The sequence below is a fragment of the Lethenteron reissneri genome, chromosome 2 (genome assembly GCF_015708825.2).
Source record: "Lethenteron reissneri isolate LAM-NWPU_2019-01 chromosome 2, ASM1570882v1, whole genome shotgun sequence".
In the NCBI taxonomy this organism is placed as follows: domain Eukaryota; kingdom Metazoa; phylum Chordata; class Hyperoartia; order Petromyzontiformes; family Petromyzontidae; genus Lethenteron; species Lethenteron reissneri.
The window spans coordinates 12,373,553-12,398,372 of record NC_083780.1 but is presented as its reverse complement, the minus strand read 5'-3'; the positions used below and the strand labels follow the sequence as shown (position 1 = coordinate 12,398,372).

Genomic DNA, 24,820 nt, shown 5'->3' with positions numbered 1-24,820 from the left:
ATTTCTCACTACGTGACTTTACCGAAAGAACCAAGAGTATGGATTCCTGCAGTCACGAAAGCTTCAAATCAAGATTGATGTCTGCAGCCCATGGCATTGTGGGTAGCCAAGCTCATTCAGTGGTGTAGTCGATAATGGCATTGTGGGTAACCGAGCCAGATGAGTGTGGCTAGGTGATGCTGGGTGGTGTGAAGATCACTGTTGGTCGCGTTCCTATATAAATGTGGGCAACGATGTCTATTGAGTAACGCCTCGATGTGTTAGGTGTGCGAAGCGTGAGCGAGTGTAATGCATGCGCGTGTACATGTCTGCACGACAGCACCAAGTGGACCGAGGAAGAGATGAGGTTGCTGCACTCTGCCGTGAAGAGGTTTGGGGAGGACCTCAACAACATCAGCAGAATAATCAAGGACAGGACTGTGTAAGTGTGAGCGAGGGGGTGGGGGGGGGCGTGGCGTTTACAGCGTTCGAGACAGGAAGAGTCCGCTTTGAGTCCGTCTGCACAGGGAGTTCCTGCGGGGCTGTTGATTGGATCTTCACGCTGAACAAAGAACGCGCAAGCGAACCTCGAATCCACGTTTATCTGACACATTCAGTTTTGTATGTATGTTGAACTTCTTTCGCGCACCGTATGTAGCCAAACGTGCTCATCGGACGTGCGGGGGAGGGACAGCAAACTAAGCACAAAAAGCCGATCTGAAGAAGTTAATTTTTATACATTTCTATTCATCCGGAATATAATTTCACTCTTAAGTCCACTTGTTAGGGGAGGGTACTACCATACTCTTAGGTTCTTTCGGTAAAGTCACATAGGAAAAATAATAATAATAAATGAAAATAGCATATTTTCCCCCATTTATTATTATTTTATTAATAACATTTAATCATTTGTTATTTTATTATTATTTATTATTATTTTACCTACGTGACTTTACTGAAAGAACCTAAGAGTATGAATCCTTGCAGTCACGAAAGCTTCAAATCTAGAGGGTACTACCATTTCCCATGGTCCTGTGGTCCTGTGATGCAGCAGCAATCCACCCAGCAGCGAAGTCATCGCTCCAGCTCTGCAGTGGAGCACCCTCTTGGTGGGGGGGGGGGGTGTGGGAGGAGGCGCATTAATTCTCTCCTTTGACTGCCACTTAGTCACTTAGTTGTTCTTCTCACAGGGCCATCGTCCACTTACACTTTGGTGGAAGGAATGACGACCGGCGGTCGAGACTAACGACGGGAGTGGCAGCGAAAGGGAGGAACGCGCTTGCGAGGCCATCCACAAAGTTAGATGGGGCGGTGAAATCAGCTCGGGCGCTCGATGGATTTGCTATTTTGGCAGGCCGTAAGAGTTGGCGACTGCTTGTGGAGGTCTTCCAGCAGCGGAGAGATCATGACGGATTCTACTGATGAGCCACTTGACCCCATCAAGTGGGCTTCTTTAAAAAAACTAAATACTCTATGCAAAACTTCCGCTGACCTCTTAATGCTGGAGACTGAAAGGGGCCGGGTTTCTATCACCTTGGTATTTTCATGGGACGGCGTCATTTATTTTTTATACGCAAGACAATAAATACTTTGTGGACAACATTGACCACAATTTGTTTAAGTTATTCTACGTAGATGTGTTTACATTCAATACTCGGTCAATATTTCCAAAGGCTTTTAGTCTGGGGGAACTGTGACATCGTATTTGCATGTCAGTAAATATGCACGAATCTATGCCCAGTTGCTAAACATTCACCAGTGGATTGGCAAAACCTGTGCATTTTTATGTATTCTAGATTTGAAGCTTTCGTGACTGCAAGGATTCATATTCTTAGGTTTTTTCGGTAAAGTCACGTAGGTAAAAAATTTAAATTTAAATTCATAAAAGTAAAATTCTTACTTGATACAGCAATCGTGCTGTGACGGTTCCACCTGAAGACGGAAGCTTGTGTTGCCTCCGAAACGTCGTGATTTTTATTTTATTTTAATTTAACTTTTATTAATTTTAATATACATTTTTTACCTACGTGACTTTACCGAAATAACCTAAGAACATGTTTATATAATTGTACTAAAATGTACGGTGTTATTCGTCCATTTCTTGCAGTACGACGAGTGAAATTGTGTGTTTGAACTTGGTTTTGTTAACAGCTCGATAATATTGTGTACAGATTTAAGATCGGCGGGTTCGCGTGCGGTGGAGTAAACTGTGGGTTCTCTCACCACTTCCACGACATTTGGATATCACGGAAGAGTAGGCCAAAATACCCACCTAGAGGGGCACTCTTTAGTGGAAGCCCATGCATCAGCAGTGGTGTGAGCAGGTCATTGCAGCGCTGCACCTCTACATTTTACAACACATTGTTGCCCACAATGTTTAGCACGGCGGATACTCACAATACTTGGCGTTAGCGGTTGCCCACTGCCGTTTTCCACCATGCTGTCTGCGAGATGGGATTGCGAATTCATAATGTCGACGTTTTCAATATTTGTTACTGAGATGCACGGGTGGCTACGTACGATGCGAAAGACATACATACATTGTGCTGATAATCTTTGTGAATGTGTGCATATAGGATGATTGTTTATAAACACTTTTTAGTGATGCGACTAATGCTCCTCGAAGTGGCAGAGTGGGTGAGAAAGTTCTGCTTTCTACTGTGTGCTTACTCAGGGGAACTTAAAGACATCTCAGGATTGCTCTGATATCCGATTCCGTGGGCCGTTGCGCTGCTGTGCGAGGGATTAAATTTAATGCTTCATCTCATGTCGGGATTGAGGAGATCAAATATGAGCAATGCATGGCATATATCTTGGCGTGTGTGTGCATGCAGTCCATGAAACATTTTCCAAAATGCTCAAAGTATACGACAATATGGAGCAAATAGGAGTTATGTCGGTGTCAAGTCGGGCTGTGTTAACGCGGAGACGAATATTGCCCGGGGAATGTATCGTAACGCTGGGAAATATACTCAAGTCGGGGCAACGCTGTGGTCAAGATGTCACGGGCGTGGCTGTTTGTGCTTTCGAAGGTTGCCGTTTGAAGTCCACGCTCATGGCCGTGGCAGCCGAATGTACATTTAGGTCCAAGCATGTGTCTTTAAGCGTTCCAAACCCAAGGCGCTTGCCATTGTGAGTTCACCGCTGGATGGATTCCTCGCCACGACGTGTCGGTCGGAGGTGTTTGCATGTGGGGCATTTATCATAATTAATTATCAGCCACGAAGCCTCGCTGTTTCCCTTGCATCGGTCCATCCCCCGCCTCCTTTCACGAGCGGACCTCTTCTTTGCCCTCTCTCCGCGGTGGACTTCCTCTCGGGCACGTTCCCTCCTTCATTGTTGGTCTCAACCGTCGGCTACCGTCGCGTCTACCGGCACGTCCCGCCTACAAGCCCAGTCAATATGTCTCCGACTCGTCTTTGCACTGTGATGCGCGTGTTCCTCTTCCTTTGCCTTGGTGTAATTCCAAGTATACACGTCTCTCTTCGCACTCGATTTTGTTATTTAAATTTTTTTGTCGATGCTCCCGTGGAGTGATACAGGTCCTCAAATTAAGCGACTTATTTCTGTCCTCTAGAAAATGATGCCTTTTTCTGAGCTGGCTGGTTAGCTCGGAGGTTATAGCGCTGAACTGGCATTCTTTGAGGTCCTTGGTTCAAATACAGGCCTGCGATTAATCTTAGTTCTCAAGTCAAGTGAGTTGATGGTCCCTTCAAGCATTGCTCACACGTGGCAGGGTGGGTGGGTGGGTAAGTGCTTCCCCCCCTGACTGTGTGGACTCGAGGTCACTTGCCAGGGATCTCAAAAGGAGTTCTGCGATCTCTGCTTTGGCGAGCCGCTCTCTTAACACGAAGGGATGTACTCCTCTGCGAGAGATCCAGATGGATTCATCATCACATAACACCAAGAGCAAAATCGGGATTCATTGAGTGGGGCAGAGGGTGAAGATAAAACAAAACAACATTTCACGTCCTCTTTGTTTAAGTCCCATTTAGCCCCAGGGCCTTCTGACGACGATTCCCAACCCCTCTGTGACCCCCCCCCCCCCCGCGACCCTCCCCTGCGACAGGGCCCAGATTAAGTCAACGCTCAAGCGCAAGTCCTACGAGGAGACGGGGTTGCCCCTTCCCGCCGAGTCGCCCAAGAAGTCGCCCAAGAAGGCGGCCGGGGGCACCGGCTCTGTGGCGTCAGCCGCGGGGAGCGCCACAGGCTCCAGTGCACTCAGCGCCGCACACCGGCTCGCCGAGGCCGCAGGAATCAAGAAACAGAAAACCTCATCTGGTGAGCAGTTGTGGCAGTGTGGGGGGCGAAGGATGGCAGCGTGGGACCAGGATGATGGGGTGGGGGGTGATTCTGGTGGCGTGGGCAGTTTGCGTGCTGCGCTATGAACCCGGCTCGCGGTCGACACCGGTGCCGATTATCTGGGTCTCCCCTAGGTCCACTCGGCCTCAAATGATTAGCACATGTGGTGTGTGACTTTCCAAGCCACCCATCCCTGCGAGTCGGCCACCTGGCAACACGCACAACGCTTGCAACACGCGTCGCTATTAATATTGAGCGAGCAACTCTCATTAACAATGATAGGGGGGGTGTGCTTGTGGTCCAGCCTCTCCTGTACTGCCGTGGTATTTAATAACATTGCTTTGGCGTCAGTCATTGCTTCGCAATAAGGTGGGGTGAACTGGACTGACCCGATGGGCGGCGTACGAACTGTAAAGTATTCCTCGTGTGAATCTAGCTGTGGGTGGGGGGGGTGAGGGGGGGGAGGTGGTCACTGCTGCTGTTGCTGGTGTTTTTGTAATAAAGTTTCCTTGAAATCTTCCTGTGCGAGTCGGGGCTGCTAAGCTCCTGCGGCAGAATCGCTCCACGGCAAAACCGGTCCCGCGCCCTCCTGCCCAAGAGTAGCTTTGCCCGGCCCCATATCCTCGTGCTCGCGCTGGAAACTTCAAAAATAAACCACGCTAATGACCGAAGTTTATTAGCGATTGGTTTTTGTTTTAGTGTTTCGATTATTATTAGCATCGTCGTCGTGAGCCAATAACCAAATCTCGCAGAAATGAACCCCACCTTTAAATTTCGATTTAAAGCGTTCGTGACTGCAGGGATTCATCTTCTTGGTTCTTTCGGTAAAGTCACGTAGAATGGAAATAATAAAATAATAAAAATAAAACATTCAAAAATAATTATTATGTAAAATAATAAAAATAAAACATAATAATAAAAATAAAACATAATAAAATAGTTATTATGTTTTAATTTTATTATTTCCATTTTACGTGACTTTATCGAAAGAACCAAGAAGATGAACCGGTAAAGTCACGTAGAATGAAAATAATAAAAGTAAAACATTTTAATTATTTTATTATGCTTTATTTTTATTCTTTCCATTATACGTGACTTTACCGAAAGAACCAAGAAGATGCACCCCATCTTGTCGGAACTTGGAAGCTAAAGCAGTGTTGAGCCTCGATTGTGTCCTCAGTGGGTGACCATGCTCGCAACAGGTGTTCGTGGCCGCGAGCGGCAGGCGGCAGTGCAGAAGTCATTGCTGTACCTCACTGCCTATACACGTCTCTGCTTATACTGGTAGGAACCTCCTGGTTACACCAGCCCACAGCGGATTATTGTGTCCGTCCGTCCGTCGTGCAGGGAGGGGCTGGGTGGGGAGGATGGGGGAGGGGCTGTGTGTGGAGGGGCTGGGTGGGGAGGGGCTGGGTGGAGAGGGTTGGGGCTTGGTGGGGAGGGGCTGGTCACCCCGTGGTGCCCTTATAAAACTCAACGTTTAACCTATTCACGCCGGCTTGTGCCCGCCCTCAGTCGGCCATATTTGCGGAATACACCACGCCGCCATTGACCCTGGCCATTGACCGAGCAACCCAATGTTCCTACCAGCTCCCTCCGCAGGAATGTGTTGGCCGTCGCCAAACCGCCTTGACGAGCTTGGTGAAGTATGGTCAAATAACGCCAAAGATCTGCAGTGGATTCACATAACTGCCGTAAATGTGCACGTAAATGGCCAATGTAGTAAGTTGATGATCCTCCCAATAGCTGCAATAAAAACCCCATCACATCACAATACTTGTGGGTGGGCTTTGTCACGTGGATAGATTCTCACTCTGAGCCTTCAACATTTTGTTTTACTTGGCACAGGATGCACTGCTAGTTGCAGAGCTCAATGCAAATGTATGTCTTGTGACATGACACTGATGGCACAATCGGAATATAATTGGGGGGAGGGGGTGCAGGAGTGGAAAAGCAAAACTAAAAAAAGCTTGTGTCGGCTTAAAGAGAGAGAGCTCTACAATTGGCAGGCAAACGCACCGAAGAAAAAGAAAAAAGCGACCAAAATATTTATGCCACACAGTTGTGCAATTCACTTCCGGTGCTCAACTAGGATTTAAAAACACGCAGGCGAAGGTAAACGTGCAGCCCTGCTTTGAATGCCTTGCTCAAGCCACTGCTGGTGGAAGGTCATCCATTGTCGGGGAGCGCTATAAACACATTCCTGCGGAGGGAGCTGGTAGGAACGTTGGGTTGCTCGGTCAATGGCCAGGGTCAACGGCTGCGTGGTGTATTTCGCAAATATGCCCGACTGTGAGGGCGGGCACAAGCCGGCGTGAGTAAGTTAAACGTTGAGTTTTATAAGGGCACCACGGGGTGACCAGCCCCTCCCCACCCAGCCCCACTCCTCCCACCCAGCCCCACCCAGCCCCACCCTCACCACCCTCCCCTCCCCACCCAGCCCCTCCCTGCACGACGGACGGACACAATAATCCCCTGTGGGCTGGTGTAACCAGGTGGTTCCTACCAGTAAGCGCTCTCCCCTAAAATATTATTTTGACCAACTCTTCCACGCCGGTTTGACAATCTTTGAAGAGGTGGAAGTACCCACACTTGGTCATCAGCATCCGCGACTTGCCCACGGACTAACTGTGGTGGTGCACCCGTTTCTTATTTTATTTTTTACAATTTTTATTTCACCAGGTAAGAGCCACTGAGCTATATAGCTAATTTCCCAGAAGCGACCTGGCCACAAATGATAGTTCAACAAAGTGGCTTACCGTGTGGAAAAAACTGAGGACCCGGAGAAAAATCCACGCGACCACGGAGAGAACGCGCAAACTTCCAAATATACAGCGGGCATCAGGGTCGGGATCGAACCCATGACATCCTGTATACAAGGCGAGGTAGTTAACATCTCCTAGCCACCGCTGTGCCCCCTTATTCATGCGGTGGGTCACCGTTTTTGCTGCCGGGTTAACAGAGGCAGTGCGAGGCGCTCATTGCTCTGACCTCAAAGCAGCTGTTGAACGAATAATCCTCGGTGTCGCCTTGGCTGAAATGTTGAGCACCACGTGCGGCAGAAGCATTTAAATTGCGCAGGAAGTGACGGGAAACAGGTGACCGCCAAGGCACTGACGGTTCCGTGTTGTTATCGAGCCGTGCAACGATGACTGGACCCCGAGTCGCAAGCCTCAGCAACGTTGCATCATCGTCACCCCTACTGTGGGATTTCTTTTTTTTTCTGCCGTTGAATGCAAATGAACGAATGTGGCCGTGGGCACATTGCAAATCGTGCGCAGGGAGAAGCGATAATTGGCAGGCGAGTGCGGTTTGTTGTTTTTGGCCATGCACTATTGTTGAACATGAGCAACGTGTTAAATCAAAACAACTTGCGTCATAAACTGCGTCATAAATAACCCCCCATGTACAATAACAATCCATACATCTTCTATGATGATCAGTCCGGAAGCTATATTCTTTTTAAAAATCTAAAGGCAAAATGTGCGGCCCTGAAATTCCTTCCTCGAGCCATTGCTCGCGGAAATGCTCGAGCGGGCCCTGATTGGGTACTTTGGCCTACTCTTCCACGCTGGCTAGATGTCGTGAAAGAGGCGGGAATATCCACGCTCTACCGCACGACACGCAACCTGCCGATCGACTTATTGTGTGGGTGTTACCCATTTTTACTGCTAGATGGACAGCAATTTCAGAAGCTGTCGATCTGTCGTGCTGACCGCCACGAAAACACATCGGAGAACTGCGCAGTTGCGTAACTCGTGAGCGGCGCTGTGCCAGCCGCGGCGACTGCGTTAATCTTCGGAAGAGAATGCGTCGGATCTCACAACAACGCCTTGGGTACGCAGGGCAGAGCGTTATGTCGGTGCCATGACCTCCACCCCACCCCCAAACATTCTAACAAATAGCTTCTAGAGATGAGCCAGCAGCAGTGCGTGACCTCACGACAGTGCTCGAAGGGACGCGCAGTCGGTGGCGCTTTGGTACCAGAAAGGAAAGTGATCCAAGATAAGCGAGCTCATCCGCTTGCGAGAGAGGTGACCAGCTTTGCTCGGGCAGCCATCCCAGCGCGAGTGACTGCGTTACAACTCGGGCCCCCTCTCAAATGTTTTGCCGAGTGCGGCACTGGCCGTGTGAGCCCCGTACCCGAGCGCCGATTCAACGTCGCTATTCAAACGCAGCAGCGGCTCCTGTTTTAAATCATGAGGCCGCACTTGAAGAAGCATTACCGCACTGTGTAGAGCCGGGTTCTTCAGCTGTGACGTCGTGTGCGTGTTACTAAGGCCACGTGCTGCTGCTGGTGGTGTTGCGACGTGCCGCACATTACGTTACGTGGTGTTACGATGTCCGTCCGTGCAAGCGCTGATCGTGTCCCTCCGACAGACGTGACGCTGAGCGCCCTGAACGACACGGACGCGGGGGCGGAGCTCGTGGACATCGAAGGCCTGGGCGACTCTTCGCCCGTCAAGAAGCTCGACTTTGAGCAAGGTGACGACGCCGCTGCCGCACTTGCATTCCTTTGGCCGATTTAGTTTTTAAACGCTTGACAATGGTTTATGCCAGTTGTACTCCTTTTGGCGTCATCTGGTCCAACACCAATGGAGACTAGGCTCTAAAGAAAGCTGTCTCGGGTGTGGACCAATCAACTTCAAGGACAGTGCATATCATTATCATCATCAGAGTTGTTTCTTTTTGTTTGCATTTTGACTTCTTGTGTTGAGGTTATTGCAAACATGATGCCTTGTATAAAGGTGTCAGATTTTGTACCAGTTAAAAGGGTAAAAACCTATTACTATATTTTGCCACTGGTAAAGGAGATCTCATCGTGTAATGGTTTATGCCCTTAGCTTTGTCCGTCTGCTGAATGTCGTCTGTTTCTTCGTCCGTCCGTCCATGATGGCGGGAGGGGGGGGCGTGTGGCGGGCAGCACGATAACTGCAGTTTGCGTGTAGACGCCGTGTAAATCCGCGTTGTGGCGTATTGTTCTGTTTGCCGCCGTCTTGGTTGTGAGCCAGACCGTGTAGCGGTGATGTCACTCGAAGGGAAGGATTTGTCACAGCCACGCCGTAAAACCTCCAGCGATCGGTAATTTATGGATTCTGAGAACAGAAAGTGCAGGGTCACTAACTCGAGGACCACTTCTCGTTACACACCACCGCTGTCTAGTCAAATCAAAATTCTTTACCCGATCCACCATGCGCTCGAATGTCAGTCTTAATTGTTGTTCATAATGCAGGTTTTTTTTGGGTTAGATCGCAGAAATATATAAATGCGTCGTTAAACCCGCCACCACCCGACACAGCCAACTAGTAAGGGTTGTCACGTAAACAGAACGTGGCCAATTCGTCACTAGTACAGCACGCCGGTGTTGGAGAACAGATCCACAACATTTACAATGATAACACCTTTGTCAGTTTTGTTGCCAGATAAAAGGGTAAAAAAAACAATTATAAGTTTTTTTTTACTGGCAAATGAGGTTCCAATGGTGTAAACATTTACAATCTTTACTCGGATGATATTGATCGCAAAAGCCGACGTGTTAATCGTCGTCGTCGTTGTTGTTGTTATTGTTTCCACAGACAACATGTCCCTGGACCCGAACCAGCTCATCATCAATCCAGGAGGGATCCTGCCTCGATAGCCTCTCCCCTTCGTTTGTAAAAAAAAACAAAAAACACAAACCACACGCAAAAACAAAATGTCATTGCAAGTTGTCTTATCAGCATTTGTTTTTTATCTGTAAGAAAACAAAATACCCACCTTTAAACCGAGTTCTCACAGCGCAGAGAGTTTTACGGTTTAAGCCTGGTCAATGATGACCACACGGTCCGTTAAGTATTGGTTTTATCATTTAATTGGGCTTAACTCAGCTCGGTAAGAACTAAACGAAAAGTGTGGTTTGATTGCCATGCGACAAACAACCTTTGCGGCGGGGTGGGGGGGGGGGGAATATAACGAGATGTGCTACCTAAGTGTAAATAAGATGTTTATCAAATACTCATTTTTCGCTGACACATCTGAGCCACTCTAATGAGGGGTGGGGGGGGGGACCCTTGCAGTATGGGTGGATCTCCGCCGGCTCTTTGCCAGGTATGAGTCAAAACTAAACCTTCAAGACGCAGGCCTCCCGAAAAACATCCGAATCTGGCTTTGAGGTCCAAGCTGAGCCGGCTTGCACAGTGTTGCTCGTTGTGTCACATGGCGCGTGACGTCGGTGGCATGGCTCGGGATCTGCAGTGGGGAAAAAAAATACAACAGTCGTGTCACCATGAGCCAAGGCTGGACTGGCTCGGCACGGCCCCGCCGACGTTCTGGGTGCGCAGTCGAAAAAAAAGATGTGGACGTTGACTTAACAAGCAGCGCTGCGATGCCCATCCACACCCAGTGGTGTTTCGCTAGCGAAAAAAACGCGAGGACTGTTTCCGCCGCGAGGTGTATCCGATGGAAATGTCTTCTGCTCGTGACTCGAATCTCGTGGCACTGTTGTAAGCAATGTAATTGTGGACAAAATTGAGGAAGAAAAGCCTTTTTCTTGCTATTGGCACGGTGTTGCAACCGTTTTAAAATTCCAGCGATGACTTCACTCTCCACGCTCGGCATCCAGAGGTTTGCGCGTGGATTTGGACGGCGTTTGAATCTGCGACACGTCACGCCGACTGTTCCACGGAGCTGCTGCTTGTTGCAGGCTGTGTTCGTGGCGCCGACGTGTGTGCACCTTCCACAGCGAGTTGCAGCGGCGATCCCCGGGGGCTCCGTTAGTCACGGCTTCCCGCGCAATGCGTTTCCAAGTTTTCAAATTTTCGCTAAAGATACAAATAGAGTCGTTTTCACACACCACACTTGCCTGATGATTGCTAATCGTCCCCACGGGACAGAAAGCACCGATTTCAAATTAAGATCGCTCTGCGTCACCTTAAACTCGCACAGCTGACACAAGATCTCTGCGTTTGTGCACGAGTTTGTGATTGTTTCCTCTTCCAATGCTGTCCCGTATTAATTGCTCCTTTTATTACCATACAGTCCAGATTATTTAAATAGAAAGTAGGGGTGTGTTTTATCTGTAGAATGCATTCTACGCTTGAATGTGTCTTGTTCGAGTTCAAAATAACCTTCCCGATGACATCGCTCCCAATTTTAAAGCGGCGAGTTCAAAATCATCTTCTGGAAATTCGCCGTAGTAGCCGGTTTCCCCATATTATGACACTTGTTTTTTCCCCCCAGCATCCACGTCTCTATTTAGTAATCTACATCCTTGTTTCCTGGTTTTCTTTGGATGTCATTTATTTGGGGGGAAAAAAATGTGTTTACAATGACCCCAAAAGGTGGCGTGGGGGGTGTGGGGGTTCAACTTACTTTCTGGAGTGACCGATAATCCGGAGAATACAATTACCGCTCTCCGTCTAAGATTGTTACATCCTTGACGGGGAGTATGGAGGCCTCGAAACCTCTCGTAACGATTATTCAACGCGGGTGCAACTTTAGTCTAAAGTTCTGTTGCAATTATGGACTCGTCCTATATTGAAACACGAGGCCAATTCATCAAAGCAGAGGAAAAAAAAATCAGCTTTTGAAAATGTATTTTCACTGACAAGTTACCCTATAAGCTTCCCGAGTGCTTATTAAAGTCTTCGGAAGACACTGGGTATTGTGTAAGTGTTACATAATCCAGCGTATGCACGATTTCTTTCTCTCTAACTTTTCTGTTTTTCAACTCGGCCATCTTGTCCCTTTCCGACCTCTGTGCTTTGTATTTAATGTAAAGTGTTCATCAACGCCATGCTTCCCTGCTTTTGTGACGATTAAATGCAAATCCTCAACCTTTATTTGAATCGGTGCTTGCCGCATCACGCGAGACCTGTTTTCACAGTCGCCAAGACGTGTGTGGCCTGCAACGAACGTAAATCGCATTTTTGAAAGGAGGTCAACTTGGAAGGGCTTGCTGTGGTTGCCCACGAGGACTTGGAGGTTGGGACACCCGGCGTCGCATTGTTGTGTGTGCACACTGCACCGCAGTGCGATGGAACGGACTTCGATAACAAGGTTATGATAAACTTTAAACTCTGTTAATGCCCCTTCTCGTTATGTTGTCTCTCGTCGATGACGTGATCGGAAAACGTACGTGTCTAACCAGTGCGTTTTGATTCTCTTGTATTTATACCAACGATTAAACGTGAATATCTTCACTTTTTTTGAACAGTGGAGACTTGTGTGTGTGTTCTTGTGGGCCTCTGGGTAATGTGTTAAATACAGTCGTGCGTTACGAGGCTATATGACCAAATCATCTGGACCTTGCGCCAGTTTTTGGAAGCAAAGCGGAGTTGAGCCTGAATAGTGCTTGCGTGAACAACCGCCGTTCATATAACCAGGGTGGAAAACCGATTGTGCTCCAGGTACGGGTTCGAGTTAACCGCATAGCCATTAATAGGATTTAGCCAAACTTCCCAATCTAACAGAGCCCTCATAAACAAGAGCCTTCAGACTGGCTTTCACAGATGCGTAAATCTTATTTAATAGTTCGAGACTCAATGGGATACCTTAGTACGGCTCGGTTTGGCTATTTAGTGTTGAATTTTGGACAGTCGAGCTGAATAGTGTAACATGGATCGCATAACACAAAGCAGACTTTCAGTCTGTCTGAACTGCGACCCAGATTCAGTCGTTACAAAATCAACGTGTTGAAATGTTCGTGCGTATGCTCTGTAATTAAAAAGTTTTTTTTTATAAAAAAAAAAGTTTTAATTGACAATCCACTGCTGGATGAAGGCAGGCCCCATCGTGCCGCGTCAGTCTTGTTCACCACACTGGGTCAGTTTGGGGTTGGTGAAACGATTGGCCAATGACGGTGGTGGTGGTGGGGGGGGGGGGGGGTTCCGACCCACAGGCAAGTCTTCCCTAGGTAAACAATGAGACTCGGCTCACGCGTAGATGTTTGAGAGGTCACGGGAGGGGCGGACCGCACGTAAACCCTCTTGGCACATCCTGTTCTCGAGAAGAAAACATTTGTTGCTGCTGCGTAGATAATAGTTCCACGGGCACAAATATATATTTTATTTTACAATAAAACGCCACATTCGTCAACAGCACTGCCTTCCAAGAAAGTACACGATGGAACCACAAACTTTTATTTTACCATGTAAGGCCCACTGAGCTACAGAGATATTTTTCAGAAGCAACCCGGCCACAAATGATAGCTCAACGAAGTGGCTTATCATCGCGTGGAGATTAATGCGGCCACGTACTCTTAAACGCATGTTTCTAAATGTGGAGGGAAAAACCGGGAGGAGCCGCCGGAGAAAAATCGACGCGACCACGGGGAGAACATCCAAAATCCAAAAATTAACAGCAGGCGTCAGGATCGACATTGAACGCCCACAACTGCTTGAATACCAGGCGAGGGAGTTACTGACTCGTCAACTCAGAACTGTTTACATCAATATTCGTTCTGCTTTTCCTAAACTAAATCGGTAAAGTCACGTAGGTATAAAATCAAATAAATCACGACGTTTCGGGCGCAACAACAAAGTGTCCGTCATCAGGTGGGAAAGCGTGGCCTGCTGCTGATGCAGACTGTTTTAAAAAGGTTTGAAAATGTTTTATTTTCTACCTACGTGACTTTACCGAAAGAACCAAAGAGTATGGATTCCTGCAGTCACGAAAGCTTCAAACAAGATGAAACTAAATCGTTTAAATGCAGAGCGGCCACTACTGCGTCGTGTGCTGTGACCTTCGTGTTGATTTTCTAAAGAGTAAGCGTCCCGATTCGGTGGGCTCTGCAACGTGAAGATTAATTCCGTGTCGTGGTCACTTCACTTCCACTTAAATGTACTTGCTCAAAGACGAGACAGACACATTTATCTTGATCCAGTTGGAGTGGCTTTTGGAAGTACCCGCTCACATTTCACAATGATACATTCACAGCCGCTTTGTGAATCCACGTACGCAACGGTTGTTGGGCCATTCTTTAACCACGGGTCTTCGGTGCTGTCTGGTCAAAAACAAGGAGCCATAGACGTGGGCGCGTAGAAGTACCGCACAACGGATTTGCTGTGCACCCCGCTCTGTTGACCAGGACGTAGGGCCGCAGCTGCCCTGTGTCGGCCTGTCGTGCATGGCGGTCACCCATCGCAAGCACTATCCAGGCTCGAATCCTGCTTGACTTCCGAGATCCGAGCGAAGTCCGGGTGCGTTCCGAGTGGTTTCGTCGCCGTTGATTTGAGTCCAATAAAGTTGCGCGGACAGACAGACGGGCTACGCTCATTGGGGGAGGCACGCAGCATGGAACCGCGAGGGGAGGGTTGTGGTGGTGGTGGGTGGCTTTTGAGAGGCCTTCAACCAGCTGTGGATTTGCACGTGGCTACCGATGGCTGACCGCGGTACCGGAATGGTTTCGGTGGCGTCAGGAATGTTGTTGTGCTTGGCCTCTGTGTGGAGGAGGAGGAGTGGCCGCTGGTTCTCGGAAGAGGACGAAACTCGCGCACATTCTGTCTCCTCGTGATCCGCTGTTGATGCCGGGATTGCGTAATCGGAGGCTCCTTCCTCGGCACAAACACACGCACGCGTAAGTTCGCAAGTGTCAACGTTTAATTAATGCTGCTGTTTGTGTCTTCATCGTTATGTAGCACTCTTTATCTCTCATCTCACTCTACTCCCCTCCACACACACTCTCCTACCTCTCCCCTCTCATCTCACTGTACTCCCCTCCACGAACTCTCATACCTCTCCACACTCATCTCACTCTACTCCCCTCCACGCACTCTCCTACCTCTACCCTCTCATCTCACTCTACTCCCCTCCACGCATTCTCCTACCTCTCCTACCTCTCATCTCACTCTACTCCCCTCCACGCACTCTCCTACCTCTCCACTCTCATCTCACTCTACTCCCCTCCACGCACTTTCCTACCTCTCCCCTCTCATCTCACTCTACTCCCCTCCACACACTCTCCTACCTCTCCTCTCTCATCTCACTCTACTCCCCTCCACGCACTTTCCTACCTCTCCCCTCTCATCTCACTCTACTCCCCTCCACACACTCTCCTACCTCTCCCCTCTCATCTCACTCTACTCCCCTCCACGCACTCTCCTACCTCTCCCCTCTCATCTCACTCTACTCCCCTCCACGCACTCTCCTACCTCTCCCCTCTCATCTCACTCTACTCCCCTCCACGCACTCTCCTACCTCTCCACTCTCATCCCACTCCACTCCCCTCCACGCACTCTCCTACCTCTTCCCTCTCATCTCACTCTACTCCCCTCCACGCACTCTCCTACCTCTCCACTCTCATCTCACTCTACTCCCCTCCACGCACTCTCCTACCTCTCCACTCTCATCTCACTCTACTCCGACGTAATTTGGTGCCAAGCACGTGACCTCCTGAATGATTAGGTTGGTGCATAATCAGCTGAGGCGTAAACTTTGATTCCAACACTTTCATATAAAATGCAGGCAATTAACGTTTTGAGCAATAACTCTGGAACGGAATTAATTGCAAACGCGTTCTTATTTAGAAACATGATCTTGGACGGAGCGGTGGGGCAGTGGTTAGCGCACCCACGCGATCAATGGGGCGAGTGATGTCTGAACCCAGCTCAGCTCAGGGCGCCCGATTTCAACTCGCAGCGAGGTGAAGTATGGCCAAACAAACACCGGCGAACGACCCAGCAGGTGGATTTGACAAAAGGCTGTGATTTACTTCGTGTCGTTTTGTATCATAGAGGCCGTCCATAAATGACGTCACGAACCTAGGGGGGGGGGGGTTGAGAAATGTGACGTCACATCAAAATGCGCAACTTTAAATCAACATAGACAACACGTTCTACTTAAAAAAAAAACTTTTTAATAAATGTTTTCTCCTACAACATCAGAGTGCAGCGCCACATTAAATACGCACTACAATGACAATAGTTTACAGCGATTTGAAGCATGTTTAATATTTTTAGGGGGGGGCAGAGCTTTGTGACTTCATATTTGAGGGGGGGGGTCAAAAATCGTCCAAAATCGCGTGACGTCATTTATGGACGGCCCCATTGGGGACTACGCCGCCCTTGGTGTGCTTGTGCGCACAATGGACTTGCAATCCAGAGTTGGACCGGTTCGATCTCCCGGCAGGGGCTACTGAAACAGTGGGCACGTTTCTTAAGGCCCCCCACCTCCCCCCCCCCCACCGTCATCTCCGAGGCTCTGCATACCCAGCAAGAGACATCAATATGTTGGTGGGTACACGTCGCGTGAGACAAGTTTCAATGGAGGGACGTGTTTCCGGGCCTCACTTGAATCGCTCTCACCTTTCGTCGTTCTTGTCATCAGCATGATGATGATGCTGGTGATAACTAGAAGGGAGCTCGACACGAGGGGGGGTGGGGTGGTGACCAAGCGCCACGCACGGCCGCCTTTGTCTCCCCGGTGGCGATGTTTTTACGCACCACACCAGGTACTCATTTGAGGCTGAGTTGACCTAGGGGAGACCCAGGTCCGGTTCAGATAATCGTCATTGGTGTCGGTGGTCGTGAGCGGCAATTCGAACGCAAGCGCCAGGTTCGTATGGCAGCGCGCAAAAACCGCGGCACGCTCGCAGACACCAAACAGCTGGCAAAACAAAGGTCCCCGGTGTAGCCTTTGGGGCAAGAGCTGTCAGCGAACACCTGTGAAGCTTGGTACGTCACACGAGGGGCTGGGTGGCCAGCAACTCCGGCCGGACCGGCTTTGTCTCTCCCCCCCCGTGATGCTCACTACACCAGGTACTCATTTGAGGCTGAGTCAACCTTGGCATAGCCCAGGACCGGTGCAAATAGGTCGCCGCTGAGGTAGCAGGGAATTGAACTCGGAAGGGCACACGGACTACGACTACAGCAACAACAACAACAACTACAACAACACAATCGAAGGCTTAAAAACATGCGCAGAGCCACACGTGAGACGATTTAACACAGACAACACTCCCACACATAAGACAACGATCTCCCATATAACCTTAACAGACTGATGGGGCAAGTGCTGTTAGCGAGCACCTATGAAGGCCGGAACGGTACACGAGGAGGTGGGTGGCCAGCACCACGCCCGACCGCCGTTGTCTCCCCAGTGGCGATGTTTACGCACCGCACCAGGTATTCATTTGAGGCTGAGTCGACCTAGGGGAGACCCAGCACCGGTTCAGATAATCGTCACCGGTGTTGGCCGTGAGCGGGAATCGAACCCGGGTCGCCGGGTTCGTAGCGCAGCGCGCTAACCGCTACACCACCGCTCCCCACACACACACACAAAGACACACACACACAGACACACACACAGACATACACACAGATACAATAACACACACAGACACACGCACAATAACACACACAGACACACACAGACACACACATATACATGCACAATAACACACTCACACAGACACACACAAAGACACGCACAATATCACACACATACAATAACACACACAGACACACACATATACACATGTACACACACACACAGACACACACATACAATAACACACACAGACACACACACAGACACACACACAGACACACACGCACAATAACACACACACACAGAGACACGCACAATAACACACACACGCGTGCAAAGGCCACACGCAAAACAAAAACACGCGCACAGCGCCAGGAGAGACGCGCATGTCATTGGCCCCGTTCGCACGGTCACGTGCTCCACGAGGCGACCAGGTGAAGCCGCCACCGCCGCTCTCACCTGACAACAGCTGAGCGGTGACGTCACAGACCCACAGGGCCCCGCCCCCACCCCCCTCTCGGCTTTCACGGGTGACGCTGATATAATTACAATGTAACAAAGACAAAGATCCCCCGCGTAGCCTTTCGCAGGCTGTTGGGGCAAGTGCTGTTTGGGGGTGGGTGTCCAGTAACCACGCTCGGCCGCCTTTGTCTCCCCAGTGGCGATGTTTACTACACAATGCACCAGGTCATCATTTGAGGCTGGGTCGACCTAGGGGAGGCCCAGGACCGGTTCAGATAATCGTCAATGGGTGTTGTTGGCCGTGTTGCGGGAATCGAACTCGGGTCGCCGAGTTCGGAGCGCAGCGCGCTAATCGCTGCGCCACCGTTCCCCCCTTGCACAGGTACAACAACAACAACCGCCATTCGCCACTAAGTGGCGGTGACGTCACCACGACGCTTGTGCCAGGCCATGTGCACCTTGAGGCCACGTGAAGTGTCGAACGCCCGCTGGCAGGAGGTCACGGGGCAGACCCAGGTGCCACTGGTCGACTGACCGAGATGACCGAGATGACTGGCTGATGCACCACCTGTGCCCCCTACTGTGCCAACTTGCTGTGCTTTAGTCACCCGGCGCTCCGCTCGTTGTTGTGAGCGTCGCTCCTCCGCCCTCCGTTGTTGTTGGAGGGCGACTGCCTCCAACTGCCCAGTAGCGTCCTTAACGAGCCTCCTCCACTGAGGCCGATCTTGACACCGCTGGTACCAGTCATCGGCAAGTCCACTCAGCTCCACGTCCTCCTGTACCACATCACTCCATCTCTTCTCCAGCCCGTGCCGCGCCCGTGTAGCCCCCTCGATCCGGCGGAACAAAAGCTGTTTAGGCATGCGGTGGCTGCCCAGACACACATACACACATATACACACATACACACACAAACACACACATACACACAAACACACATACACACAAACACACACACACACATACACACACAAACACACACATACAACAACAACAACCGCCATTCGCCACTAAGTGGCGGTGACGTCACCACGATGCTTGTGCCAGGCCAAGTGCACCTTGAGGCCACGTGAAGTGTCGAACGCCCGCTGGCAGGAGGTCACGGGGCAGACCCAGCAGGTGCCACGGGTCGACTGACCGAGATGACCGAGATGACTGGCTGATGCACCACCTGTGCCCCCTACTGTACCAACTTGCTGTGCTTTAGCCACCCGGCGCTCCGCTCGTTGTTGTGAGCGTCGCTCCTCCGCCCTCCGTTGTTGTTGGAGGGCGACTGCTTACACACATACACACACATACACACAAACACACACATACACACAAACACACATACACACACAAACACACACATACACACAAACACACACACATACACACACAAACACACACATACACACAAACACACACACACATACACACACATCCTCTCTCACGCACACACTGAGCGCAAACTGCTTATTAAAATATAAAGATGTCAGATAAACACCGGCTGTTTTTGCCTGGATGAATGGGTTGGTCAGATGTTGTCTGCGAGCGCCGCGACACGCACACAGAAGGATGAAAAAAATGGTGGTGACGTCAGTACCACGCATTCCTGGCCGCCTTTGTCTCCCTTTCCGTGGCGGTGGAAGTCAGAGTAAAGCAACGTCAAAATGTAGCCTCCAACGAGCATATAGTGGTGGAAATTCCATGTTTCCATGGCCCAGGGCAGTATTTACATTGCACAAAGTGGTACTAGTTTTATCGACCTAAAATACGTCCATACGTCATTCCATCATCGAGCATTGTAATTCTCTTCCTCCTGATATTTTCGCACACAACTTTTGCTCAATCACGACCTTCAAGCCAGACAATTTCTTGTCACGACACGCCCGACGTAGATGGCATTTCTCGTCCGAATGGATCGCGATGCTGTTAGCACACTGGACTTGCAATCCCAGAGGTCGCCTGTTCTGCCTACCGACGCGACAGTTCTATGTATGTACGCAGAACTTCTTTCGCACCGTACGCAGCCAACCGTGCTAATCGGAGGTGCGTGAGGACAAAAAAAACTGAACACAAAGAGCAGTTCTATAGAAATGAGTTTTCAATCGCGACTATTTAAAAATTTCAAAGCTCCAGTGGCTTCTTAATATCGGAAGAAAGAACGTTCCAGACGGCCGCAGAAGCGCATCTGAAAGGTCGAGATGCAGTTAAAAGAATGGGCAAGTTCCTTGAATCCACCCGGCCTCTGTGCACCCACCCAGGAGTGGGTTATCATGGGTTCAGCACCACAGCTATAGTGGATGGTCAGGTCAGGAGTGGTGGGAGAAAAGCGTGGACGCCACAAACTCTTCTAAGACGTCAACGCCAGCGTGGAGGGAGACTTTTAACTTTTAAACAACTTTTATTGCCGACAGCAGCAACAGCACTGGAGGCGATTCCGATATGAAACGCACAAAGTCACCAGCAACACAAATGAAAACAAACGCTACAAATCCACGCGTTGTGGCGCTAAAAGCACCGCGCACAACACGAAATAAAAGTCACGTGGTGGTGGTGGTGGTCATCGCGCACGCCACGGTGACGAGCGAGCGCAGAGAGCGGGGCTCTCTTCATCTCCCTCTCGTGGGACATGTTCCGCCAGCAGAGGCGTGGAGTAAGCACTTGCGGGACTGCGCCTCTACCCTATTTTTTCCTCTCGTATTGGTGCGCGCGTGCGCACGCGTTGCTACACGTACAGGTAGAGGTGGTGACGGGGGCAGTTCACGTAACCCACAAGCCTCCTCCTCCTCGCAACGTCGCGCGCAATGTTTTCATCTCTCCTTGTTCAACTCCTCCGACCGCACGAGCTATTTATAGCGACATGCCTTCTGTCTGAAAACACGCAGCCACGATGCGTTGGTTTTCGTACGGTATTTACGAGGGTTGCGGAATCTAAAGTGCAATAAATCCATGTCAAGTCACGGAAAGGTCACGGAATAATCTCATGGGCTCAGGTGTAAAGGGCAACCACACCGTCGTCGTCGTCCGCTAGTTTGCGCGTAACCGTCTGTTTCCGTGCGCACCCGATTCAAGAGCCGAATGGCTCACAGGGCTATATACCTAATAAAATAACTTGAACTTGAACTTGAACCTGCACGGTGACCGGCGAAACCTCCGACAGATTAAACCGCGTCCCGAATTACGACGAGGGACGTGGAGCGGCGACGCGGTGGTCAGCGAGCGAACCAGCTTTCATGTTCACCCGGCCGCATTTTGGGTTAAAAGTCGGTGGCGAGGGATATCGGAATCGGTCAATTTTCCGCAGTGTTGCTGTGTGAATAGTTTTGGCTGAGAACGTATAATCGTACGTGGCAGGATCCATATTATGCTTTTGGTTCGTTTATGTAAACTAAAACTTTATATAGAAGGGAAATGATAAAATAATAAAAATAAAACATAATAAAATACAATTCTCACGACGTTTCGGCCACAACGCAAGCAGCCGTCCTCAGGTGAAGAACATGTCTTTGCGACAGATGCCACGGCCGTCAGCTGACATGCGCCGCAACTTTAATCAAACAGTCGCTGTTTCTTTTGATCAAAACGCGGAAATTCGTATAATCGCCCGAGGATGGTGGAGGTGGTGATGGAGGTGGTGGTGGTGGAAGTTTCGTTTCTGCCTTGGCGCATGCGGTGTGAAAAACTTTCATCTCGTCTTGTCACTGCGGGGATTTGGTGCAGGCTCCGCGTGTGGAACTTGAGACGATAACAGACGCCCGCCTCTATACTCGATCGCGTGCGTGCGAGTGTGCACGTGTGCGTGTGTGTATGTATGTGTGTGTATATGTGTGTCTGTGTGTGTCTCTGTGTGTGTGGGGAGTGGTAGTGTAGCGGTTAGCGCTACGCTGTGCTACGGCTAACACCAGTGACGATTATCTGAACCGGTCTTGGGCCTCCCCTAGGTCGACTCAGCCTTAAATGAGTACCTGGTGCGGTGTGTAAACATCGCCACTGGGGAGACAAAGGCGGTCGGGCGTGGTGCTGGCCACCCACCCCCTCGTGTACCGTTGCGGCCTTCATAGGTGCTCGCTAACAGCACTTGCCCCTACAGTCTGTTAAGGCTATACGTGGGATCTTTGTCTTTGTGTGTGCGTGTGTGACTTGGGCTGGAGAAGAGATCGACTGATGCGGTACGGGAGGAGGACGTGGAGCGGAGTGGACTTGACGATGACTGGAACCAGCGGGTGGTGGCGGGTTTAACGACACATTTATAAATTGACTCGATCTAACCCAAACAAAACCTGTGTTATGTGTGTACATTATGTGTTTGTTATGTATGGACAGGGGTCGAATGCTTGCTGGACAGGGCCAGATGTTTTATTTCGCCGAGTCTCGATGCTGAAGAGGGCCCTGCCCACGTTGTCACCAGAAGTCGTGATGTTGCTGCCGCTGCTGCTGTTCTGTGTAATCGAATCGTTTGCAGGTATATTTTGGCATTGGGACATTATGAGTTACAGCTCCTCATTGTTTTTCTTTGTGGGGAAACCGGAGAACACGGAAAAAACTCGCTTCAGAACAGGGGTGGTGTGGTGGGGATAACATACACACTCCATTTCGCGACGCTACCTATTGACTACCGGGTTTTTTTGTGTTGTTGAAATATTACTATATATTTTTTTCCGAATAAAAAAATGTCTCTTCTTGTTGTTTTGGTTGGCGACCTCCTCCCCCCCCCCGTGCGAGCCTGACACCAGCGCCGTTCGTGAGTCGTGACATCGTGGCCGTTGTTGCGCTCTGCGTCTTTACGCGTGCGTGCTGCTTGCTATCTTTGCCTTTGATCATCGTTATCAATAATTCAGTGACACGGTCCACAGACCGTGCAGGCGTTTGAGTAGGAGCTGGAGGGGGCCCCGGGGCGAAGCGGCAGCGCGAGTTCCCGGGGTTTGGGACGTCAAAGCGTTTCATCGGTCCCTGATTTCAATCGCCACTGATGATGACCGTGGCCGTAAATTAAAATACACGATCACCCTGGTTGAGATCGATACGCGCAAGTCCACACGGCAAAGGCCTCCGATTAGCGCGGTTGGCCACGTGCGGTGCGAAAGAAGTTCAACGTACATAGACATCAGACAAAGATCCCCCATATAGCCTTGATCAGACTGTAGGGGCAAGTGCTGTTAGCGAGCACACACGAAGGGCAGCGCGGCGAACGAGGGGGTGGGTGGACAACACCACGCCCGACCGCCTTTGTCTCCCCAGCGGCGGTTTCTACACACCACACCAGGTACTCATTTGAGGCTGAGTCGACCTAGGGGAAGCCCAGGACCGGTTCAGATAATCGTCACTGGTCTTGGCCATGTTGCGGAAATCGAACTCGGGTCGCCGGGTTCGGAGCGCAGCGCGCTAATCGCTGCGCCACCGTTCCCCCCTTGCACAGGTACAACAACAACAACAGCCATTCGCCACTAAGTGGCGGTGACGTCACCACGACGCTTGTGCCAGGCCATGTGCACCTTGAGGCCACGTGAAGTGTCGAACGCCCGCTGGCAGGAGGTCACGGGGCAGACCCAGGTGAGCCGGGTCGACTGACTGAGATGACCGAGATGGCACAGGTACAGGACAGAGACGCACAAACACGCACACACGAGCAGATGAACAGACATGCAGACAAAGACAAAGGTCGTCCGTGTAGCCTCCACAGGCCGTTAGGGCAAGTGCTGTTAGCGATCACCTTTGAATGGCGACACGGCACACGAGGGGGTGGTTGTGACCAACACGAACATCACATTCACTCGTGTGTGATCATTCCACGTTCCTGTGGGCGGGTCCCAGTATTTCCAAAACCGAACGCGCATCGGTGACAACGTCCATTGAAGCGTCAATCCAGGTGGTGGGCGAATCCTCGCCAGGTGCTACTTATTTTATCTACCCTCGGGGCATGAAGATGATGATGCTACCATTTCTGAATTCACGCAGCTGTGTACACCCACCCCACTCTACAATGATTTAGAGCTCTTTGTCTCTTCACTGCTAGATGGAGGCTTCCCCAAGCCGTGTGGGCCATGTGGGCGGTGGGGGGGGAGGTGGTTATCTTATAATTTAACTTAACCACCTTTAAGGGAGTTCATCGTAATCATCGATATCGGTTAATTTATTCAATGGATAGGTGTACACAGTGTTGAATATCGGTTGACGTATTCAATGGATAGTTTTAAATCCTTTATATTAAGTTCGCTTGCTTGCTTGCTTGCGTGCTTGCGTGCTTGCGTGCTTGCTTGCTTGCTTACGACCGTGCAAATCTTTCGGTCGTTTTTAACCCACTTCCCGTGATCCAATCGAGCTGACATTTTGCACACAGACTCGTTGTGCGTGACAATTAATTTTCCTGAATTTTTTTTTCCAAAATTTGACACTGTTTAGGGGAATTTTTTTAAAATATTTAATTACCAATTGCTTAATGCTGCCAGACAATCATCTGACCCATAGGTGGCAGCCATCTCAAGCCAGAGGACGAGAGGACTCTAGCCGCCACGCATATAAAGGATTTATACTGAAAAACTTTGTTTTTACGGGTTACATTTTTTTTAGTGGTGAATATCGGTTAACGTATTCAATGGACACCCATACGCCGTGGTGTATTCATACGAACGCAGGGACGATCGTCGTTTTCAGAAGTTCCGATGCACACAGCCCACGTGCTGGATGTTCTGAGCAGCGCCAATTACTGTACCGATTCAAGGACTGCATGGATTTTGCTGCGCACGGATGTTGTGAAACTCCCTCCCCGGTGGGCTTCGAGCAGCCCTGGCTCGCCTGAAGGCAGTACAGCAAATCACGTGGAACCCCCCCACCCATCCGTTCCATCTGT

General features: G+C 50.1%; 1 protein-coding gene across 2 annotated transcripts in view; it reads left to right on the top strand.

Annotated features, from left to right (window-relative positions):
* Positions 1 to 12,474, top strand: part of LOC133343839 (chromatin complexes subunit BAP18-like) — a 35,018-nt gene extending 22,544 nt beyond the window's left edge. The window contains exons 3-6 of one of the 2 annotated variants that reach the window (XM_061553745.1): positions 320 to 421; positions 4,049 to 4,260; positions 8,662 to 8,766; positions 9,858 to 12,474. In XM_061553745.1, the coding sequence (XP_061409729.1) occupies positions 320 to 421; positions 4,049 to 4,260; positions 8,662 to 8,766; positions 9,858 to 9,919 (481 nt within the window). In that variant the 3' untranslated portion in view covers positions 9,920 to 12,474. The remainder of the gene's footprint in view (positions 1 to 319; positions 422 to 4,048; positions 4,261 to 8,661; positions 8,767 to 9,857) is intronic. The other variant, XM_061553753.1, reaches the window with a different exon arrangement.
* Positions 12,475 to 24,820: the final 12,346 nt, after the last annotated feature.